Source organism: Heliangelus exortis, chromosome 13 (assembly GCF_036169615.1).
Source record: "Heliangelus exortis chromosome 13, bHelExo1.hap1, whole genome shotgun sequence".
In the NCBI taxonomy this organism is placed as follows: domain Eukaryota; kingdom Metazoa; phylum Chordata; class Aves; order Apodiformes; family Trochilidae; genus Heliangelus; species Heliangelus exortis.
Window position 1 is genome coordinate 7,869,784 of NC_092434.1, and position 16,620 is coordinate 7,886,403.

Below are 16,620 nucleotides of genomic sequence, written 5' to 3' on the forward strand. Positions count from 1 at the left end.
TAAATTGCAGTATTTTAATCGTCTTAATGGAGGAGTAATTTAAATAAGTACCCTTAAAGCTTTTTGTACAGATTTAATGCCGCAGCATAAATTAGCACACTACAAGTGCGTTCAAACAAAGGGGGAGCAAAAATGCTGGCACGTGTTTTCAAAAGTGCTATTTAGTACGGAAGAGTTGTAGCACAGCGTGTCATTTTCTAGACGTGAGTGAGTTAACTGAGTGAAACCTGTATAAACTCTTATGTTACACCTGGAGCTCTGCCGCTGCTCACCTTGCCCTTCCTCGGCCTTGGCAGTGAGCTCAGAGTGCAGTGTGTGGACCAAGCCCTGGCAGCAGCAGAGGAGGGGCCGCCTTTGCCTCTGGGCGGTACTCCCGGTGCCGGACCCCCGGCAGACCCCAAGCAGACCCCCGGCCGCGGCGGCCTGCGGGCCCGGCGGGAGCGGGACTCGAACCGGCGGCTCTGTGCTCCCGGCCCCCCCCGCTGCAGCCTTCCTGGGCGGTGCGTGGGCCGAGGCCCTCCGCTCCGGCAGGAGGCGCTGGAGGGCGGGCGCCGCTCTGTTCTCGGCCGAGCTCGCTGTCCGGAGTGCGGCCCGGCTGAGGAGCGCCGCGCCGAGTCGCCGCCTCTGCCCGCAGCCGCCGCCGTCGTTCGCCCGCCCGCCCTCCCGCCGTCATGTCCCTGCCGGTGTCGGGCCCCTTGCGCAGCGAGCTGGCGGAGGCCGTGGCCCAGGCGCGGCTTTTGGTGGTGGGAGCCGGCGGTATCGGCTGCGAGCTCCTCAAGGACCTGGTGCTCACCGGCTTCAGCAACATCGACGTGGTGCGGGCCGGGGCCGCGGCCGGGGCGGGGGCCTGGGCGGCTGAGGGGCCGCTGGGCAGCGGCGCGGCCGAGGCCGGGCGGGGGAGGCAGGGAGGGGGGCCGGGAGCGGGCCGGGAGCCTGAGGGGGGCCGCGGCGGCGGGGCCGCGGGGGGCGCTGTGTCGGCACGGCCCCTCCCGCCAGCCGCATTGTCTGCGTGTTTTCAAACTGCTCCCGGCCCGCCAAAGCCGCCGGCCCGGGCTGCCGCCCCCGCCGCCGAGGGTCGGGCTCTGCCACAAAGGGGCCGCGGCCTGCGGGCGCCATCCGCGCCTTCGCCTCAGGCGGGAGCGCCTCGCGGGGCTGCTTCCCGCCGGCCGCCCTGAGCGGGCGTCGAGAAGGGGGAGCGGGAGCTGGAGCGGGCGGTGTGTCCCCCCGGAGGTCGGGCCACCTTTCCGGGGCAGCGGCGGGTACAGCCCTCGGTCGGCGGAGGAGTGGCTGCGCCCCTCCGGGAGCCTGTAGATGATCTCCGGGGAAGCAGAGCTGTGCCATGGTTGCTGCCCAGCGATTGCTCCTTCAAGTCGTAGTTTTACCTAATGCCTCCTTGGCTAATACGCTGGGTAATGGTCCAGGGATGGACAGCAGCGAAAACCAAAATATTTTGGAGGTGAACTGTATTCTTAGATACCGAGCTGTAAAACTGTCAGTCTTAGTCCGGTCACGGTAGCTTCCCGCGGGCTGCTGCTTTCACTTTTGCTTCCTGAAACAGATCTTTGAACGTGTCTAGGAAGGGCAGAATTGAGAGGATGATTATGAAAATGGGATAGAGAGAAATACTATTAGCAAAGCTTTGATGACCCACCTTTATTAATTTCTAATTGTAGTTAGGAAAAGTATATGGTTTAAAAAAATCGTGGAAGTACAAATCCAGCTAGAGCACAGGTCTTGATTCCTTGAGGACGTTTTTACTTGTGTGTGCCTGGCCAGGAGTCACATCTGAGACTTATGTATGGTGAATTTTAAGAAGTTTCTTTTTACAGTCAGACTTGTTGAGAAGAGCATATTAGAAGCAGCTTTTATCTAAAACGATCAGGTTGTGGAAGAGTGCAACTACTGGTTTGCCCTGTTATTCTGACAGCTCAGGCCCTTCTGCTGAAATACATTTTAGAATTGCAGGATATGCTTAAGTGTCATTCCAAACTGTCCCTTTGATTTGAGGCTGCCACTGAGAGCCCATCCAATTTTAACATTTTGCTGTTGAAGTAAACATGCAAAGGGGTGGAGGCCTGCAGTTTCTGCACTTTTTACCTTTGTTTTCTTTCCCTGCTTTGTGCCATTTGTGTACTGCTGGCTGTTAGAATAGGAAAGGTTTAGTGTCTCCTGATTTTCCAGTTGAGGCATAAATCTCATTGGGGTACGATTATTCTTTCACCAACTCTAGTTTGATTTTTTTAGTATTGTCTTTTAAGGCCTACTTGGTTAGACTCCATTAACTCAAGTACATGTTGGATCAGGGCCATCTTCATTTAAAAATATCATTGGCAGTGTTTTATGCAAGACAGTAATGTTTTGATAGCATACAGAGTGGGTAGGCAAAAGACAAGGAGAGACCAAAAAAAGAATTGTTACACATAGAGGAGATTTGCTGTTAGGAGATTAAATTGCTTTTGTTGACGTTTGTGATATGGTTGAGGTTTTTCCTAGGTTATTAAATGCTGTCAAACTTGAATGTTTGAAAATGCTTTTTATTTTTCAAATTGTGAAATCCATTTTTAAAAAATACTAAAAACATAATAGTTTTGAATACCAGACAATTTACAAATACGTGATTTAATTAAGCATACTTTGTTGATAGGCAGTGCCATTATTTTCATTAATGCAGAACAAACTAAAATTACTTAAAATCCAAGTCTGAATTAACAATGTGAATGTATATTCTTAAGAACTTCTGAGGCCTTTCCTTCTAACTTACAAAAATACAGCAGTGTAAAGGTTATTTAAATGAGAGAATTGTTAAATTGAGATTATTCTTTGCTAGATCGAAGATTCTGTTGAGGTCTCATGGTCTCAAGTATTCTCTTTGGAGAAAAACTTCCTTTTCTTCTTTTGCCCTTGATAGTACTGGGTCATTTGTGGCTTATGTCACTTGTTATCATTTCCAGTTAAAACACTAAAAGCTTTCTGAGTAGTAGGAAGTTTTAACAGAATTAAGCACTAAATCATTTTCAGTTCAGTTTCTTGGCCTTTGGACTAAGCAAACTTTCTGAGTGTATCTTACACTCAGAAGGTAAGGAGGTAGGAATGTGTTTTCATGCAGATAACATTTTTAAGGAAAGATGCAACACCTTAGGTAGTTACTAGGATACTAAGGGTAATAAACAGTCTGCTTTATAATAAATTTCTTAAATATTGTGCGTTTTCTGTTTGCTTTAGACCCACAAGTGCTTTTACTTAGTATTTAAATAAAACTCATTAGCTGTTACAGTTCTTATTTTTTGTTTAAGGATTAAGTTTTAATATACTGCTTCCTTCAGAAAAATGGAAGTTTAATCTTGGAGTCTGGATCTCACATGCAAAGTATCTTAAGTGAGAAGTGTGTGGTACCGTTTTTTCATTATTCAAGCTTGGTTAATTAAATCAAAAGCATATGAGAACACCCTCAGTAGGTCATGCTTAAACTTCCCACTGCACAGTCAGTGTGATAGCTCTCTCTGTATAGCTGAAAGCATTATCTATGGGAATTTGTGAGACATATCTCTGAGGCTTAGAAAAATTGTCTGCCTTCCCTCCTAGTTAAAAATGTTAGAAGCCTCTGAAAAGAGAGTCCTTCTAAAAAACTAAAGAAATATGTTTCATTAAAGGAAAAGTAGTGACAGCAAAGGGATAAATGTTCTCACAGTTCTAATTAAATCTTAATTCTTGTGGGGGGTGAAGACATCTGAAATTACAATGTTCATGTGCATATACTAATAAATAGAAATGGCTTTTAGGGGGATTACAGTCATGACATCCTTTGAAGTTGTATATCACAGATGTTCCGTGGTATATGTTTTTAAACATCTTAATTGTGTGTTTGGATTTTTTTTCATAATTCATAAACTTCATATTTTTATGACACTTCATTTAAGTGTTAGTCTTGGTTATGAAGAGTAAATGCTTTTGTCTGCAGTGCATGAATTAGATGACAGTGCAGCCCTCAGTTTACTGATTGAGTTGCTCAAAGCCATGTTCAAATGTACAGAAGTACTAATTCAAGTAGCCTTCCTTGAACCTTGAAGAATTGTGGTGCAGCACCAGCATTCAGGGTGGTTTGTCCCACCTAGAGCCTGTCTAGAGTGATTACTGCAGTATCTCTGTCTCTGAGTCTGTATGCTGTGCTCCTGATGAATTCTTGCTAAAATCTTTCTCCTATGATATGTAGGACAATGAGTTATTGACTCTCTGCTGACTATAATGTCTATGAATCTCAAAACATATGTTTGTTTTTAGTAGGGACTCTTCAGAAAGTTTGTTGTCATATAGGCCTTAATTTTTGAGTTAAGGTTCCATAGTTATTAGTTCTTTAACAAATATATGTATTTCTTGAAGATGATTATGTGATCCTTGTGCCTTTACAATTGCTATAGTTCAGATTTAACACCTGCATACAGGTCTGAAAAGAGACCTGTGAAGTTCATGCTTTTTGGTCAGTGGCATTTGCTACAAACTCTTTAATGATTTTGTTCCTTTTATTGCTGTGATAGTGAAATGGCTCTCTTGTATGTTTATAGATTGATTTGGATACTATTGATGTCAGCAATCTCAACAGGCAGTTTTTATTTCAAAAGAAACATGTTGGAAGATCAAAATCACAGGTGAGGAGAAAAAATCAAAGCTCATCTTACTCAGTAATGTTTTATGGACAGTCTTAGAAACATGTCACAGGTTTTTGTCTGCTGTAAAGAGGTAAGTGGTGGTTGGTTGATCATAGCTATCCACAACATTTTGTTATAAAAGTATTTAAACCTCTTAAGGTAGTCATCTTTCTCGATACTCAACTAGTATTGAGTCTATCTTTAGAAGGAAGGAAGAAATAATAAGTGGTTTTTTGTTTTTTGTTTGTTTTTTTTTATTTCTAGGTTGCCAAGGAAAGCGTGTTACGGTTTTATCCAGAAGCTAATATTATAGCTTACCATGATAGCATCATGAAGTATGTTTGTTTTTAAGCTCTAATTACATGTTTTGATTTGCAAGTACTGTGTTAAATAATAAGATGGTGTTCTTTAAGATCTTTTACAAAGCTACTACAGTAAGGAGAAATATCTGTTAATAGCAGACTACCACACACCTGAGTGGAAGTGTAGATTTTGCATGAGTTTTCTTAAGCTCTCCTAGTTAGTTGTAGCCATTTGCTTCTGTCTATTTTTTAATTTTACTTGCAACATGTACTATTTAAGTTTCTATACTGTAAGGATGCCCTTATGTCTTGAGCCATAATTTAATTAAAATAAATGTGAAAGTTGAGTCTGTTATTAAAAAAACGGAGTCCTTTGTGTGTAGGTAATTGAGTGTCATTTATATATGCCCAAAACTTAAAATTTAGTCTTTGTGATCTGTAACCAATGACCAGAGTACAAGATCATGTAGATTATCATTAGCTGTTTTCTGGTTTAATTTATATTTTTTCATTTTCTTACAAATTGATATTCTCTAATATTGAATTGAATTCCGTTTGTTATTCACTGAAACACTGACTCATTGCATTCTTTTCTTGAAACTGTAAAACCTTTAATCCTGTTTCCTTTTTATTCTCTCTTATTTGTCACCTTCTTTAAATCAGAAAAATGTAATATAAAGATATTAAAATGTCAGTATTTTGAAATCCTGTGTCTTGGGTCCTAAGGACATGGAGGCACAATCAAAACCAATTGAGCTATCACAATATAATGAATTATCAAAAGTGTAATGAGCTATTTACAGCGTGCACGTTTTTTTAGCCTTAGCTGATGGTTTTTAAGGTCAGTTACCATAACTCAGCTAATTTACTCATTAGTTCAGAACAGTATAATCACTTTTTCATTGTCTGCCTGTTTCATTGGTCAAATTAGTACTAATTGCTATAGCTTCCTTTCAGCAGCATGAAACTCATGCTTTCCCCCAGCTTTAAAATGGGTAGAAGACAAATGAGGCAGTTAAAGACTAGCAGTAAATTTACAATCTGTGTAATTTATTACACAATCATCAGTCCACCCTTTGCATGTATATAATTTCTGTTGTGGTATAATAACCAACAACTTTGATCTGCCATTTTGAGTATTGTTTTTCTTTTCTGTAGCCCTGACTATAACGTAGAGTTCTTCCGCCAGTTTACGTTGGTTATGAATGCTCTGGATAACAGAGGTGAAGTTTTCACTATGATTTTATATTGGAGATGAAAATATTACTGCTTGCTTGTTCATAGAAACAGAATTTTAATATATTTTATTCTTAGTACTTCTGCAATGTCAAATACCGAGAATCCTCTTAACTCTGTAGTTTGACTCATGCTTATGTGCTTCACTAGCAACTTGAAAGTTTAGTTGGTGCTTTTACAGGTTTTTTTGTACATAAACACTAAGTATGTGTCTGTTTTATGGGAACTGGGGTATTGTTTGTACATATGTAATTTTATTCAGTTGTGTTTGCTACATTTAATAGCATTGATACATTTTGTGTTAATTTGAAAACTGACTGAAAAAGATGTAGTGCTCTGTAATGAAACAAGGAAGATAAATGGTTGCATAAAGATAAATGGTTGCATAAGAGGCTAGATTAAATTTGGGGAAGTAAAACGTTTTTCTTCTATTTATTCAAGTTTTTCTTAAAAAACTCTTGATTTGCAGCTGCCCGTAACCATGTGAACAGGATGTGTCTGGCTGCTGATGTTCCTCTTATAGAGAGTGGAACTGCAGGCTACCTTGGACAAGTAACAGTTATTAAAAAGGTTAGGTTGTGTGCTACTCTTGTCGTTTTAAGTTTAAATCATTGACTATTTTAGACATCAGGGAGTTGGGTGTGTTGAGATATGGTTAAAGTTCATCTGGTAATAGCATATGCTGTCTGTTGCCTTCACAGTGTGACAAGCAAATTGTTCACTTTTCACTAGGGAGTGACAGAGTGTTATGAGTGTCATCCTAAACCAACTCAGAAGACTTTTCCAGGCTGCACAATCAGGAATACACCATCGGAACCTATCCATTGCATTGTGTGGGCTAAGTATTTGTTCAAGTGAGTGATCTAAAAAAGAAATTAGGTACTGTGGTTCAGTTTGGCACAGTGTTGTAGGTTGAGGTTACTTTATTCTTCACTTTTGCTTGAAGTTAACACATTTTTCAGTCTCATGCATGTATTAACAGATGTAAAGTTTGCTGGGATCTTGAAGGTATAAGCAATGCATTCAATACTGCAGTATAAATGTAAGGCTGCATCAACTACTGAGTGAGTTATACACAACTGCCTTATTACATTTTATTACATTTATTACATTTTAGTACATTTTTCTACCGGACATCTTGTGTTCTCAGTGTTAAATCGTCATGTGATGAATCCCAACAATTTAAAAGGCAATGTATGAAGTGTCACTCTGGTATCAATAATTCTGAAGTGGATGTGTATCTGTTAGCTAATATTTCAGTCTTTGACCAGATAGGATGAAAATCTAGCGTTGTGTTGTTCTTAATTATTTACAGCCAGTTGTTTGGAGAAGAAGATGCTGATCAAGAAGTCTCTCCTGACAGAGCTGACCCTGAAGCTGCCTGTGAGTGTGTTGGTGGTGCCTTACCCTGCTACTAAAATGATCTGTTTTAGAGATTATGGTTTGTTCCTGTATATTTCTTAAGGCTAGAGAGTTCAGCTCCATTTTAAGAGGATTCCATTTACTGTACCACACCACTTTGGGGTCTGTTAACAGTATATTCCCTTACAGACCTTCATATATGGTGTGCATAATTTAGTTCCCTCATACTGCTGCAGCATTAGGAATCACAACAGCGATTGCTGGATGTGAGTGTAAAGGAAAAAAACACAAGATGGATAACTGTATGTGTGGAGTATTTTTTTGCATATGATCAGAGGTGACAAGCTGATTTTTTGTTGTTGTTGAGGTTCTAGCCAAAATAAGACTTCAGACAGGAAAGGAGACTACTAGAAGGGGATGGTTAGAGATCTATGAAGTTGCAACATCATGTGGAGTAAATTAATATGAAGCAATTGTTCACTGTTTCTGCTAAAAAAGGAATGATCTGACATGGAGTTGAATTAGTGAGTTGCACTTGCAGAAGTAAAGAAGAGTAATTGCACTTTATGTAAATCAGCTTTTGCTGGGTGCAGCGGAGCCACTTTATGGTCCTACATAATTTTAGTTACTGACTCCAGGGGAGATATTTCGATGTGCTTTTCCTTTTTGTGAATTAATATACTTGATTAATTCTTTACTAATAGGGGAGCCAGCAGAAGCAGAAGCCAGAGCACGAGCATCCAATGAAGATGGTGAGATTAAACGTGTTTCAACCAAGGAGTGGGCTAAATCAACCGGATACGATCCAGTGAAACTTTTTACTAAGGTATCTTCTTTACCCATTATGTCTTTGCTCAAAGTGTACGAGGTGCTTTAAAGTTAGTCAAATCCCAGTTTGCACAGTTAATGCTGGCCATCAATCGTGCAGTTATGACTTCAACCAGTTTTGCTGTTGAGTTGGTCTTTTACAGCACTTGCATATTTTACATCATTCCTTATGCTTCAGCAGCTTGTCCATAATACACAGAAAAATCTTCATTCAGATTACTTCTAACATGAAAAGATAAACTTGAATTCTCTAGGCATTTCACTGGGCATAATCAGAATGAATTGGAGGACCTAGAAGCTCTCAGTGGCCTTCTGTGTAGAATCATACTCTGGCATAAGAAAATACAAGCTGATCTGGGGGCCTTCTCTCTTAAGTAGTAGCTGGAAATGGATAAATAGAGGAAATGAGTATAGAATGTAATGGCCATAGATAGCAGTAACTTCACTTTGGAAATTCATTGGCTTATAGGTAAGAATATCTTAAGAATGTAAAAATAGCTGTAGTGATGGCTTCAGTAGGCACATGAACCCACTGTTTGGACTGTTGGTTCTTGATTTTTTCTTTATACCATGCCAAATGAATCAGAGCTGTGACTGCTTTATGCAGTAAGTGTTAGAGAATGGAGAGTAAGAAGTTTCTCACATCTGGGATTATTATTTTTTTCCTGTGGAATTTGATTTTTATTTATGAGATTTAAAATATTTTCAAGGAGAAAATAAAACCATGAATCTAATGCTGATTTTTCAATTTCACAGCAGATGTCAAAATAAAGTGTCTTTTTTTCTTTTGTTGTTGTTGTTTTCTTCTAAAAATATATTTTCTAGCTCTTCAAAGATGACATAAGATACCTGCTGACAATGGATAAACTGTGGAGAAAAAGAAAGCCTCCAGTGCCACTGGACTGGGCTGAGGTACAAAATCAAGGTAATTGTCCCTGCTCACAATCTATATTTGTAAGTCATACCTGCTGTTTGTTAATATATCTCTTGTCATACATAAATTTTCTCACTGTCACAGTAGTGTAGTGGATAATGAACAAATTAATTCTTTGATATTCCTAAGGATTTAATTTTTTTCTCTGTGTAGAAATAATTTTTTCTAAAACTGCTTTGAAATTTTTATTTTAGATACTCAGTATTGGCTGTAGAAAATTCACATTTCACCAAATTACATGTCAGCTTATTCTAGGAGACCTTTCCATAAGCACTAAGACATTTATCTCCTGAAAAAAGCTGAGCTTTGCTGAAAAATTACGTAAGTGTTACTGTTTGTTTTGTTTTTTTTTTCCCAAAGAGAAAACCATATCTGACCAACAAAATGAATCCTCTGCAATCTTGAAGGATCAGCAGGTTCTTGATGTCAAGAGCTATGCACACTTATTTTCAAAGAGTGTTGAAACCCTGAGACTACATCTGGCTGAGAAGGGTGATGGAGCAGAGCTTATATGGGATAAGGTTAGTTTACTAAACACATAAGAAACAGTTACACTCTACATAGGTAATACAAATATCAATTAGACTCAATTAGTTTCATTTTAAAATAGTGTAGCTTAGAATAAAAATGTCTGGCACCTCACTGAATGCTCTTTCCATATGTAAACAAATCTATACAGTAAACATGTTGTAACTTGTGTGTAAGTATTAAGTATTGGGATGGAAAATACCTTAATTCACAGACTTCTAAAAGCACAAATTCAGAAGTATTTGTCATAATTTTTTAAAAATGTTTTAATAATGCAATTCCATTTTTATCTTTGCTCTAGCTTTCTTTAAAACATGATCTTATACATCTAGTTTGTAGCTATAGTTCTACTGAGCTGTACATAATAATTAGCTCTGACAGCAGTCGTGTGATACAAGTTTTGCTGAAAAAAAAGAAGAAAAGAATTTTTCTTTTAGCACCAGAGTAGGTTTAATGTTATTGTGGTCAGATGTCATTTGGCATAAGGAAAAAAAAGTAGTTTGTAAATGTACAGAGACAAAATAGTAGAATAGTATTAGAACAGATGATAAAAATACTCCTGGTTTTTGAAACTGAGCATAAATAATTGTAAGATTTATTATTTAGACATTATTTTGAATATACAAGACATTTTAAATATCCTAGCTCTACCTAAATGCTAAGTACAATTTCTAAACATGTTTATTTAAAGTACTACTTCACTGTCTGATCTTTCCATCTGAAAGAGGAAGTATACTGACTTTGAAATGGAACATTTACAGACTTTTTTGAAAAACTTTCTGGGTTTGAGATACTAGAAATAATGTGTTAAAAACTTTTCCCAATGAGTAATCTGATTTCTAAGTACATTTTGCCTTGTCAGGATGACCCTTCTGCAATGGATTTTGTCACTTCTGCTGCGAATCTCAGGATGCATGTTTTCAGTATGAATATGAAGAGCAGATTTGATATCAAGTGTAAGGATAAAATACAACATTGTTTTATCTAAATAGTAATCTTAATTACTCATTTTGATTTACTAGTAAGAATCTATTTACTCTTACTTATTTTACAGCAATGGCAGGAAATATTATCCCAGCTATAGCCACTACTAATGCAGTAATAGCTGGTCTGATAGTGCTGGAGGGTTTGAAGATTTTATCAGGAAAAATAGATCAGTGTAGAACGGTAAGTTAGAACAAGATACTTTATACTTTCTTGCTATTCATTGTTTGTTTAGAAGTCATAACCTGTTTTGACTCTTGTGTAGTTTTACTGTCTCTCACTTGTTGCTTCAGTAGATTCTGAATGTGCTGGGAACTTTCAGCCGCAGTGAAAGAGAAGTGGAAGTCTCAAGGACCATTAAATTCTTCTGATTTAATGAAATTTGGCTGCTGGGTTGGAGAGAGAACCAGGCTGACATCACTCTAAACATGGTTGTTTCACCTATTTGGTGACAGCTGGTCAGTCAACACAGGTGTCATTGTGGACTGGCTGTAATATGCACTTCCTTCCTGGAAGCATTCAGCAGGCATGTCAAAGAGGATTAGGGAACAACCAACCAGTGACACCAAGAGAATAAATCTGTAGGAAAACAGGTTTTATGGGTGCTGTTACTTATAGTTTAACTTGTTTTATTCTTATCTGTCCTCAAGATTTTTCTGAATAAGCAGCCAAATCCCAGAAAGAAGCTGTTGGTCCCTTGTGCTTTGGATCCACCAAATCCTAACTGTTATGTGTGTGCAAGTAAGCCAGAAGTGACTGTGAAACTTAATGTGCACAAAGTTACTGTGTTAACACTCCAGGATAAGGTAAATCTTGAATAATAGCTGTAGCTTTCATTTTTATTCTAATATTGTAAATTATTAAAGCTAGGGCTTTGTTCATATTTTGTGTGAACATCATCTGTTTGTATTTGCTCTACATTTTGCATTTCTCTCACCTAAAAGAAGAGTTAAATTAACCAGTATGCTTCTTGCTTATATGTTCTTATGTATCTGTGAAAGAATATTTATATTTGGCAAATTTTTTTTTTTGTTTTTAAAGTTTATTTATTTCCAGTAGCAAAAAGCTAAATTTCCATTTCAGTTTATTAGCCACATTATAATTGCATAGTTGCATGAGACTTGTAAATCTGTAATTTTATGATGTATTCTAAAAAAAATTCAGTATCTGAACCTGTAGGTTTCAGACAGGAAGAATAGAATGATTTTGTTCATTGAAGTACAAAAAAAAAAAAAGTTCCAGCAGCTGCCTGAAAATAAGCCAGGAAAAGAAAATCAACATAATTCAAAAGGTTTTTTCTTTTTTAAGTGTTATTGAGTCAGATATTGATTAAATAATAATTTTCATCTTTTCAGATAGTGAAAGAAAAATTTGCTATGGTAGCACCAGATGTGCAAATAGATGATGGAAAAGGGACTATCCTGATCTCTTCAGAAGAAGGAGAAACAGAAGGTATGCATACTGAAGCTTCTTAGATAAGAGCTGATAAAAACTAGGAAGTAACCAAGATGCAGAGAATGGAAATATAGCAAATATTCTATTATTCATCCTGTGGACTAATATTTGAAGAGGACTGGATTTGCAAGGATTTAAGTGGCTTGAGAATAGCTGGTACACTACAGGTCTACAGGTCACTGTGTCCAGTTCAGGCTCCCTGTATGAAATAATTCATACCTGGCGTGTCAGGATTCCTTTCAAGAATGAAGTCTCTTCCATTTTCTTGTTCTTAGATTGTGATCTTTTTGATGCTTGTAAGTGTGATTGTAACACAAATAGATCCAGAATGTTTCTAAATGTAGTAATAGTGAAGTGCTTCAACATGATGCATGAGATGTAAGTCAAACATGAATAGTATTAACTCCTGATAGGCTTAAATATCAGCTTTTTCTTTAAGTATAAGCAGTGTTAATTTTACATTTGCACATAAAACTTCTGAAGTATTCATTCCATCATGTTTAATCAGGTGTAAAAGATAAACAGCTGTATACACTGCAGTTTTTCACTATTTTTTTTTTTTTTTAGCAAATAACCACAGGAAGTTATCAGACTTTGGAATTCGAAATGGCACCCGACTACAGGCAGATGATTTCCTCCAGGACTATACACTGTTAATCAATGTGCTTCATAGGTAAAGATTCTGAAATAATTATTTTTGTGTATAGAGGTAGAGCAGTTCCACACAGAATTTCCAAACTAAGAATGTTAAATTAATGAACAAAACTCAAATATCAAGATATGGAAAGAAAATATTGAGGTAAAAGAGGAAATGGGTTGGGGTTTTTTATTAATTTATAGAGTTTAGGGGAGTTTTGTTTGTTTGGGGAATTTTTTTTTTTTTGTGGGATGTTTTGGGTTTCTTTCTTGAGGATTACAAAAAGTTTATTGGGGCAATTTGTCATCACACAACATAAAAATACAGCGCAAAACCGAATGTACTTTTGGGACAGCAGACAAGCAAGAAACTGGTGTTAAAAAAAAACAACCACACCAAACAAAAGAACAACAAACCAACAAAAAACACACACACACACAAAAAAAAAACAAAACGAACCAAAAACCAAACAAAGAAACCACCACAAAAAAACCAGCTGCTAAGGTAGCAGATGTTCAGCTTGACTACCTGTGTTTAGATATAGCAATGCAAATTGAAGTAACTTGGAAATAATCAGTTTGTGTATTTTAACCCTGGATAAGTAATAGGCATGTTATGTACAGTAAACTTACACACTGAACTTCCAGCAAGGCTTAGAATGTGGCATGTGAGGAAGAAAGGTAAGCTCAGGTGGTGATTCTTCTTATTTCTCAGCACATGGTACTGGGTGGAATGGTGTGTACAAATAGACAAAGTATAAATAATACTGGAGCACTGAACATATTTTCCTTTTTTTAATATGTTTTTCTCATTTTGTCATAGTTACAGGGTGCTCTAGTGGCATACTAGAATGACATACCCGCTTTGTGAAAAAGACAAAGTTTTTTTTTTTATTTTCACCTGTTTTTTTAAAAAATATATTTATTTTTCTGCAGTGAAGACCTAGAAAAAGATGTAGAATTTGAAGTTGTTGGAGATACCCCTGAAAAAGTTGGCCCTAAACCATCAGAGCCAACATCCAAGAACATTACCAATGGTAGTGATGATGGAGCACAACCCTCAACATCAACAGGTAAATAACAGTAATCAATATTGAATAAAACAAAGTAGTCTTTCTGTAGTGCAGTCTAAGTACTTGTCTTCAGTTTTATGACTTAACTTTGCCAACATGAAGTAAGACCTTTAAGTTGCCACTGTGTATAAATATAATATTAAATAGAAATTCAAAGATAGTTGCAAATGTTTACACCTTGAAATTTTGTAGTTTAACTCACAGGGCTTGGTGGGTTGTCAGCTTATGTGCACTATTTGCACAGTGATTTAAATAAAAATAGATCCATTCTGTCTGATGGTTGTGCTATTGCTTGACAAAAACGAATCAACCAAATCTGTCACTTTCTTCCTACAGATTGAAAATTACTTTGTGGATGTCTTTGATCATGTTTCATTTTGTTAATTTAAGAAGACGTCTTTATTACACAAAATAATTATTTTTTACCTGTCAAGCAAAGCATGGCAAGAAAATAGTATTTGTTACCCAGGAAGAAGTGCCATCACCTACGTAATGTAGAGTGTTTCTTTGAACAAGCTCAAAATAGTTTAACTTAAAGTAATATGGGATGCACAAGCACTGAAGGCTAATTTATTGGAAACATTTTATAGGGATAGACTATGAATACTTGCTGTGACATGCAAGTTAAATATCTGTAGTTCTGTCTTACACTCTTGGGTGGTGTTCCTTTGCCTGTCAGATGGTCCTGTGCACTATGAACACAAGTGCACACATGTAGTCACTTCCATTTGCCTCTTGTTTCAGGAGAGATAAGTGAATTATAATAAAAAGAATATTGCTAAAATGTCTTTAAATTTTTTATTTAAAGAACTAGTATAAAATTTTTACAAAAAATTTTTACAAAATCCACTAGATGTCTTGAAAGTTCACGTTTGGCTCTGTTTTCCCTTGTTTATACTATCGTAATCTTTAAGCTCTTTAAATCTGCTCACCTTTGCACTTCTCCCTCTTTGTGTGCTGTCTCTCTCATGGGACATGGCTTCTAGGGGAATTCTGTTAAATGCACTAGTGGAAAGAGAGGCTGGAATACAGCTCAGTATGTGTAAAAGTTTGTTTCTCAAGGACTGCTGCAGATAGTATGGAACTCTTCCATTTTGCACATGCTGAGTAGCATATTTGCCATATTTTTGGGTTATCACAGTAATTTCCTTATGTCTAGTTGAAGAGAGAATAACAACATGAAAAGTCTATTTTATACTGATTCCAGAGAAATGCAAAATACTCTTGCAGTTGAATGACAAAGAATATGGATAAGGAATGCTCCAACACAGAGACAATCTTATTTTTATGTATGAAATTTGGTTTGAGAGTAGACTTATCTTTACAGTATCCATTTGAATTAAAAACATATCTTTTGCAGCTCCAGATCAGGATGATTTATTGATTATTGATTCTGAAGATGAAGGTACTTCAAGCAATGTTGATGATGATAAGGAAAACAAAGGCCTCAAGAGAAAACTAGAAGACAAAGAGTGTGTGTCTACAAAGAGAGTGCGTACCGAGCAGACAGAAGAGCAAGATGAAATCATAGCATTAGACTGAACAGGCAAAGTGATTCAGTTAATGTAATACAGTTACAGTATATTATGTTGGGATGTGAAAAATGTCCAGAACTAGACTAATTTTAAGGCCTTTGTTCCAAGTGAATAACAAACCACTGGCTTAAATAATTTGTGTCTGTTTTTCTTGATGATAAAGCTCTCATCTTGATAGACTCTTTCAGAAGTTAATTAATTCCATATATTAAGTGTAGTAGAAACATAGTTTATAAATACTTACAGTAAGTATTTGTTTAAACAGTCATGAAAAAAGCATGATATTTTTGTGTAAATACCTTTTAGGTATAATTCAATAGTACAAAAAACCTACTCTTGTTTAGTGAAGGGTTGTAAGCTAATGCCCAGATTTTAGGTAACTATACATTTCTTTTTTTGCTTGAAAAGAAGTATTTTTAGCCTAGTGCTAAACATTTTTCACACCCTGAACAAGTAAAGAAGAAAATTCAGTAAAGCAAATTAGTGCCATGTTTTAACAGTGTTCTTAAACTTCAGCTGGCACTATGTAAATTACTGTAAAACTGTTAATTTACTCAAGTTTTTCAGCTCGTACTGCCTGGTATGTCAATGTAAGACGCAAATTTTTGTGTATTGTTACAGTTTCAGGTTATTTATATTTGATGTTTTGTAAACTCAGATACTACTACTATACTGTACATCTGATGGACCAAATAAATGACATCTGAAATACTTGCTATATTTGCTTGCACAGTCCAAGTTTATGCTGACTTATGGGATTTTACAATGTATAGCCTTCAAAAATTACTGTATTATTTTTGTTTTTCTAAGCATAACCTAGTAGTACAGAACTTAAGCTTCACTTGTTTGAGGTGAATGGGGAATTTTTTTAATAAAACTTTTGTGAATGTTTTTTTTCTTGGACAATCAATTATTGGCCTCTTCAGTTGGAGCCTTGCACCACCATCCACACGCTATCACCACCTCATCCTTTTAGAAAGGAAGCATTGCTTGCACTGCTCTTTTACATGTGACTCTTTGTGCATAAGACAAAAGTGTACTGTTTAGGATCAATGTCTTAAAACTTAACTGCATTTTTTTTTTTAGCTATTTTGGTAGCTCTCA

At 37.1% G+C, this 16,620-nt stretch overlaps 1 protein-coding gene across 1 annotated transcript; it reads left to right on the forward strand.

Annotated features, from left to right (window-relative positions):
* The first annotated feature begins 533 nt into the window (after positions 1–533).
* On the forward strand, positions 534–16,407 carry UBA2 (ubiquitin like modifier activating enzyme 2). Its single transcript, XM_071756714.1, has 17 exons — positions 534–815; positions 4,560–4,643; positions 4,908–4,978; positions 6,104–6,168; positions 6,651–6,751; positions 6,914–7,035; positions 7,497–7,564; positions 8,248–8,369; positions 9,197–9,296; positions 9,666–9,826; positions 10,696–10,789; positions 10,888–11,000; positions 11,468–11,623; positions 12,173–12,269; positions 12,840–12,945; positions 13,845–13,981; positions 15,342–16,407. The coding sequence occupies exons 1-17, from the start codon at positions 672–674 to the stop codon at positions 15,521–15,523; spliced, it is 1,923 nt and encodes a 640-aa protein (XP_071612815.1). The 5' UTR covers positions 534–671; the 3' UTR covers positions 15,524–16,407.
* The last annotated feature ends 213 nt before the right edge of the window (positions 16,408–16,620 follow it).

Excerpts from the sequence above, each read along its gene's own strand:
- UBA2 (XM_071756714.1), top strand. The coding sequence starts at position 672 with ATGTCCCTGCCGGTGTCGGGCCCCTTGCGCAGCGAGCTGGCGGAGGCC. Across the intron at positions 7,036-7,496 it reads TGGGCTAAGTATTTGTTCAA|CCAGTTGTTTGGAGAAGAAG; the intron begins GTGAGTGATCTA and ends AATTATTTACAG. Across the intron at positions 13,982-15,341 it reads ACAACCCTCAACATCAACAG|CTCCAGATCAGGATGATTTA; the intron begins GTAAATAACAGT and ends TATCTTTTGCAG.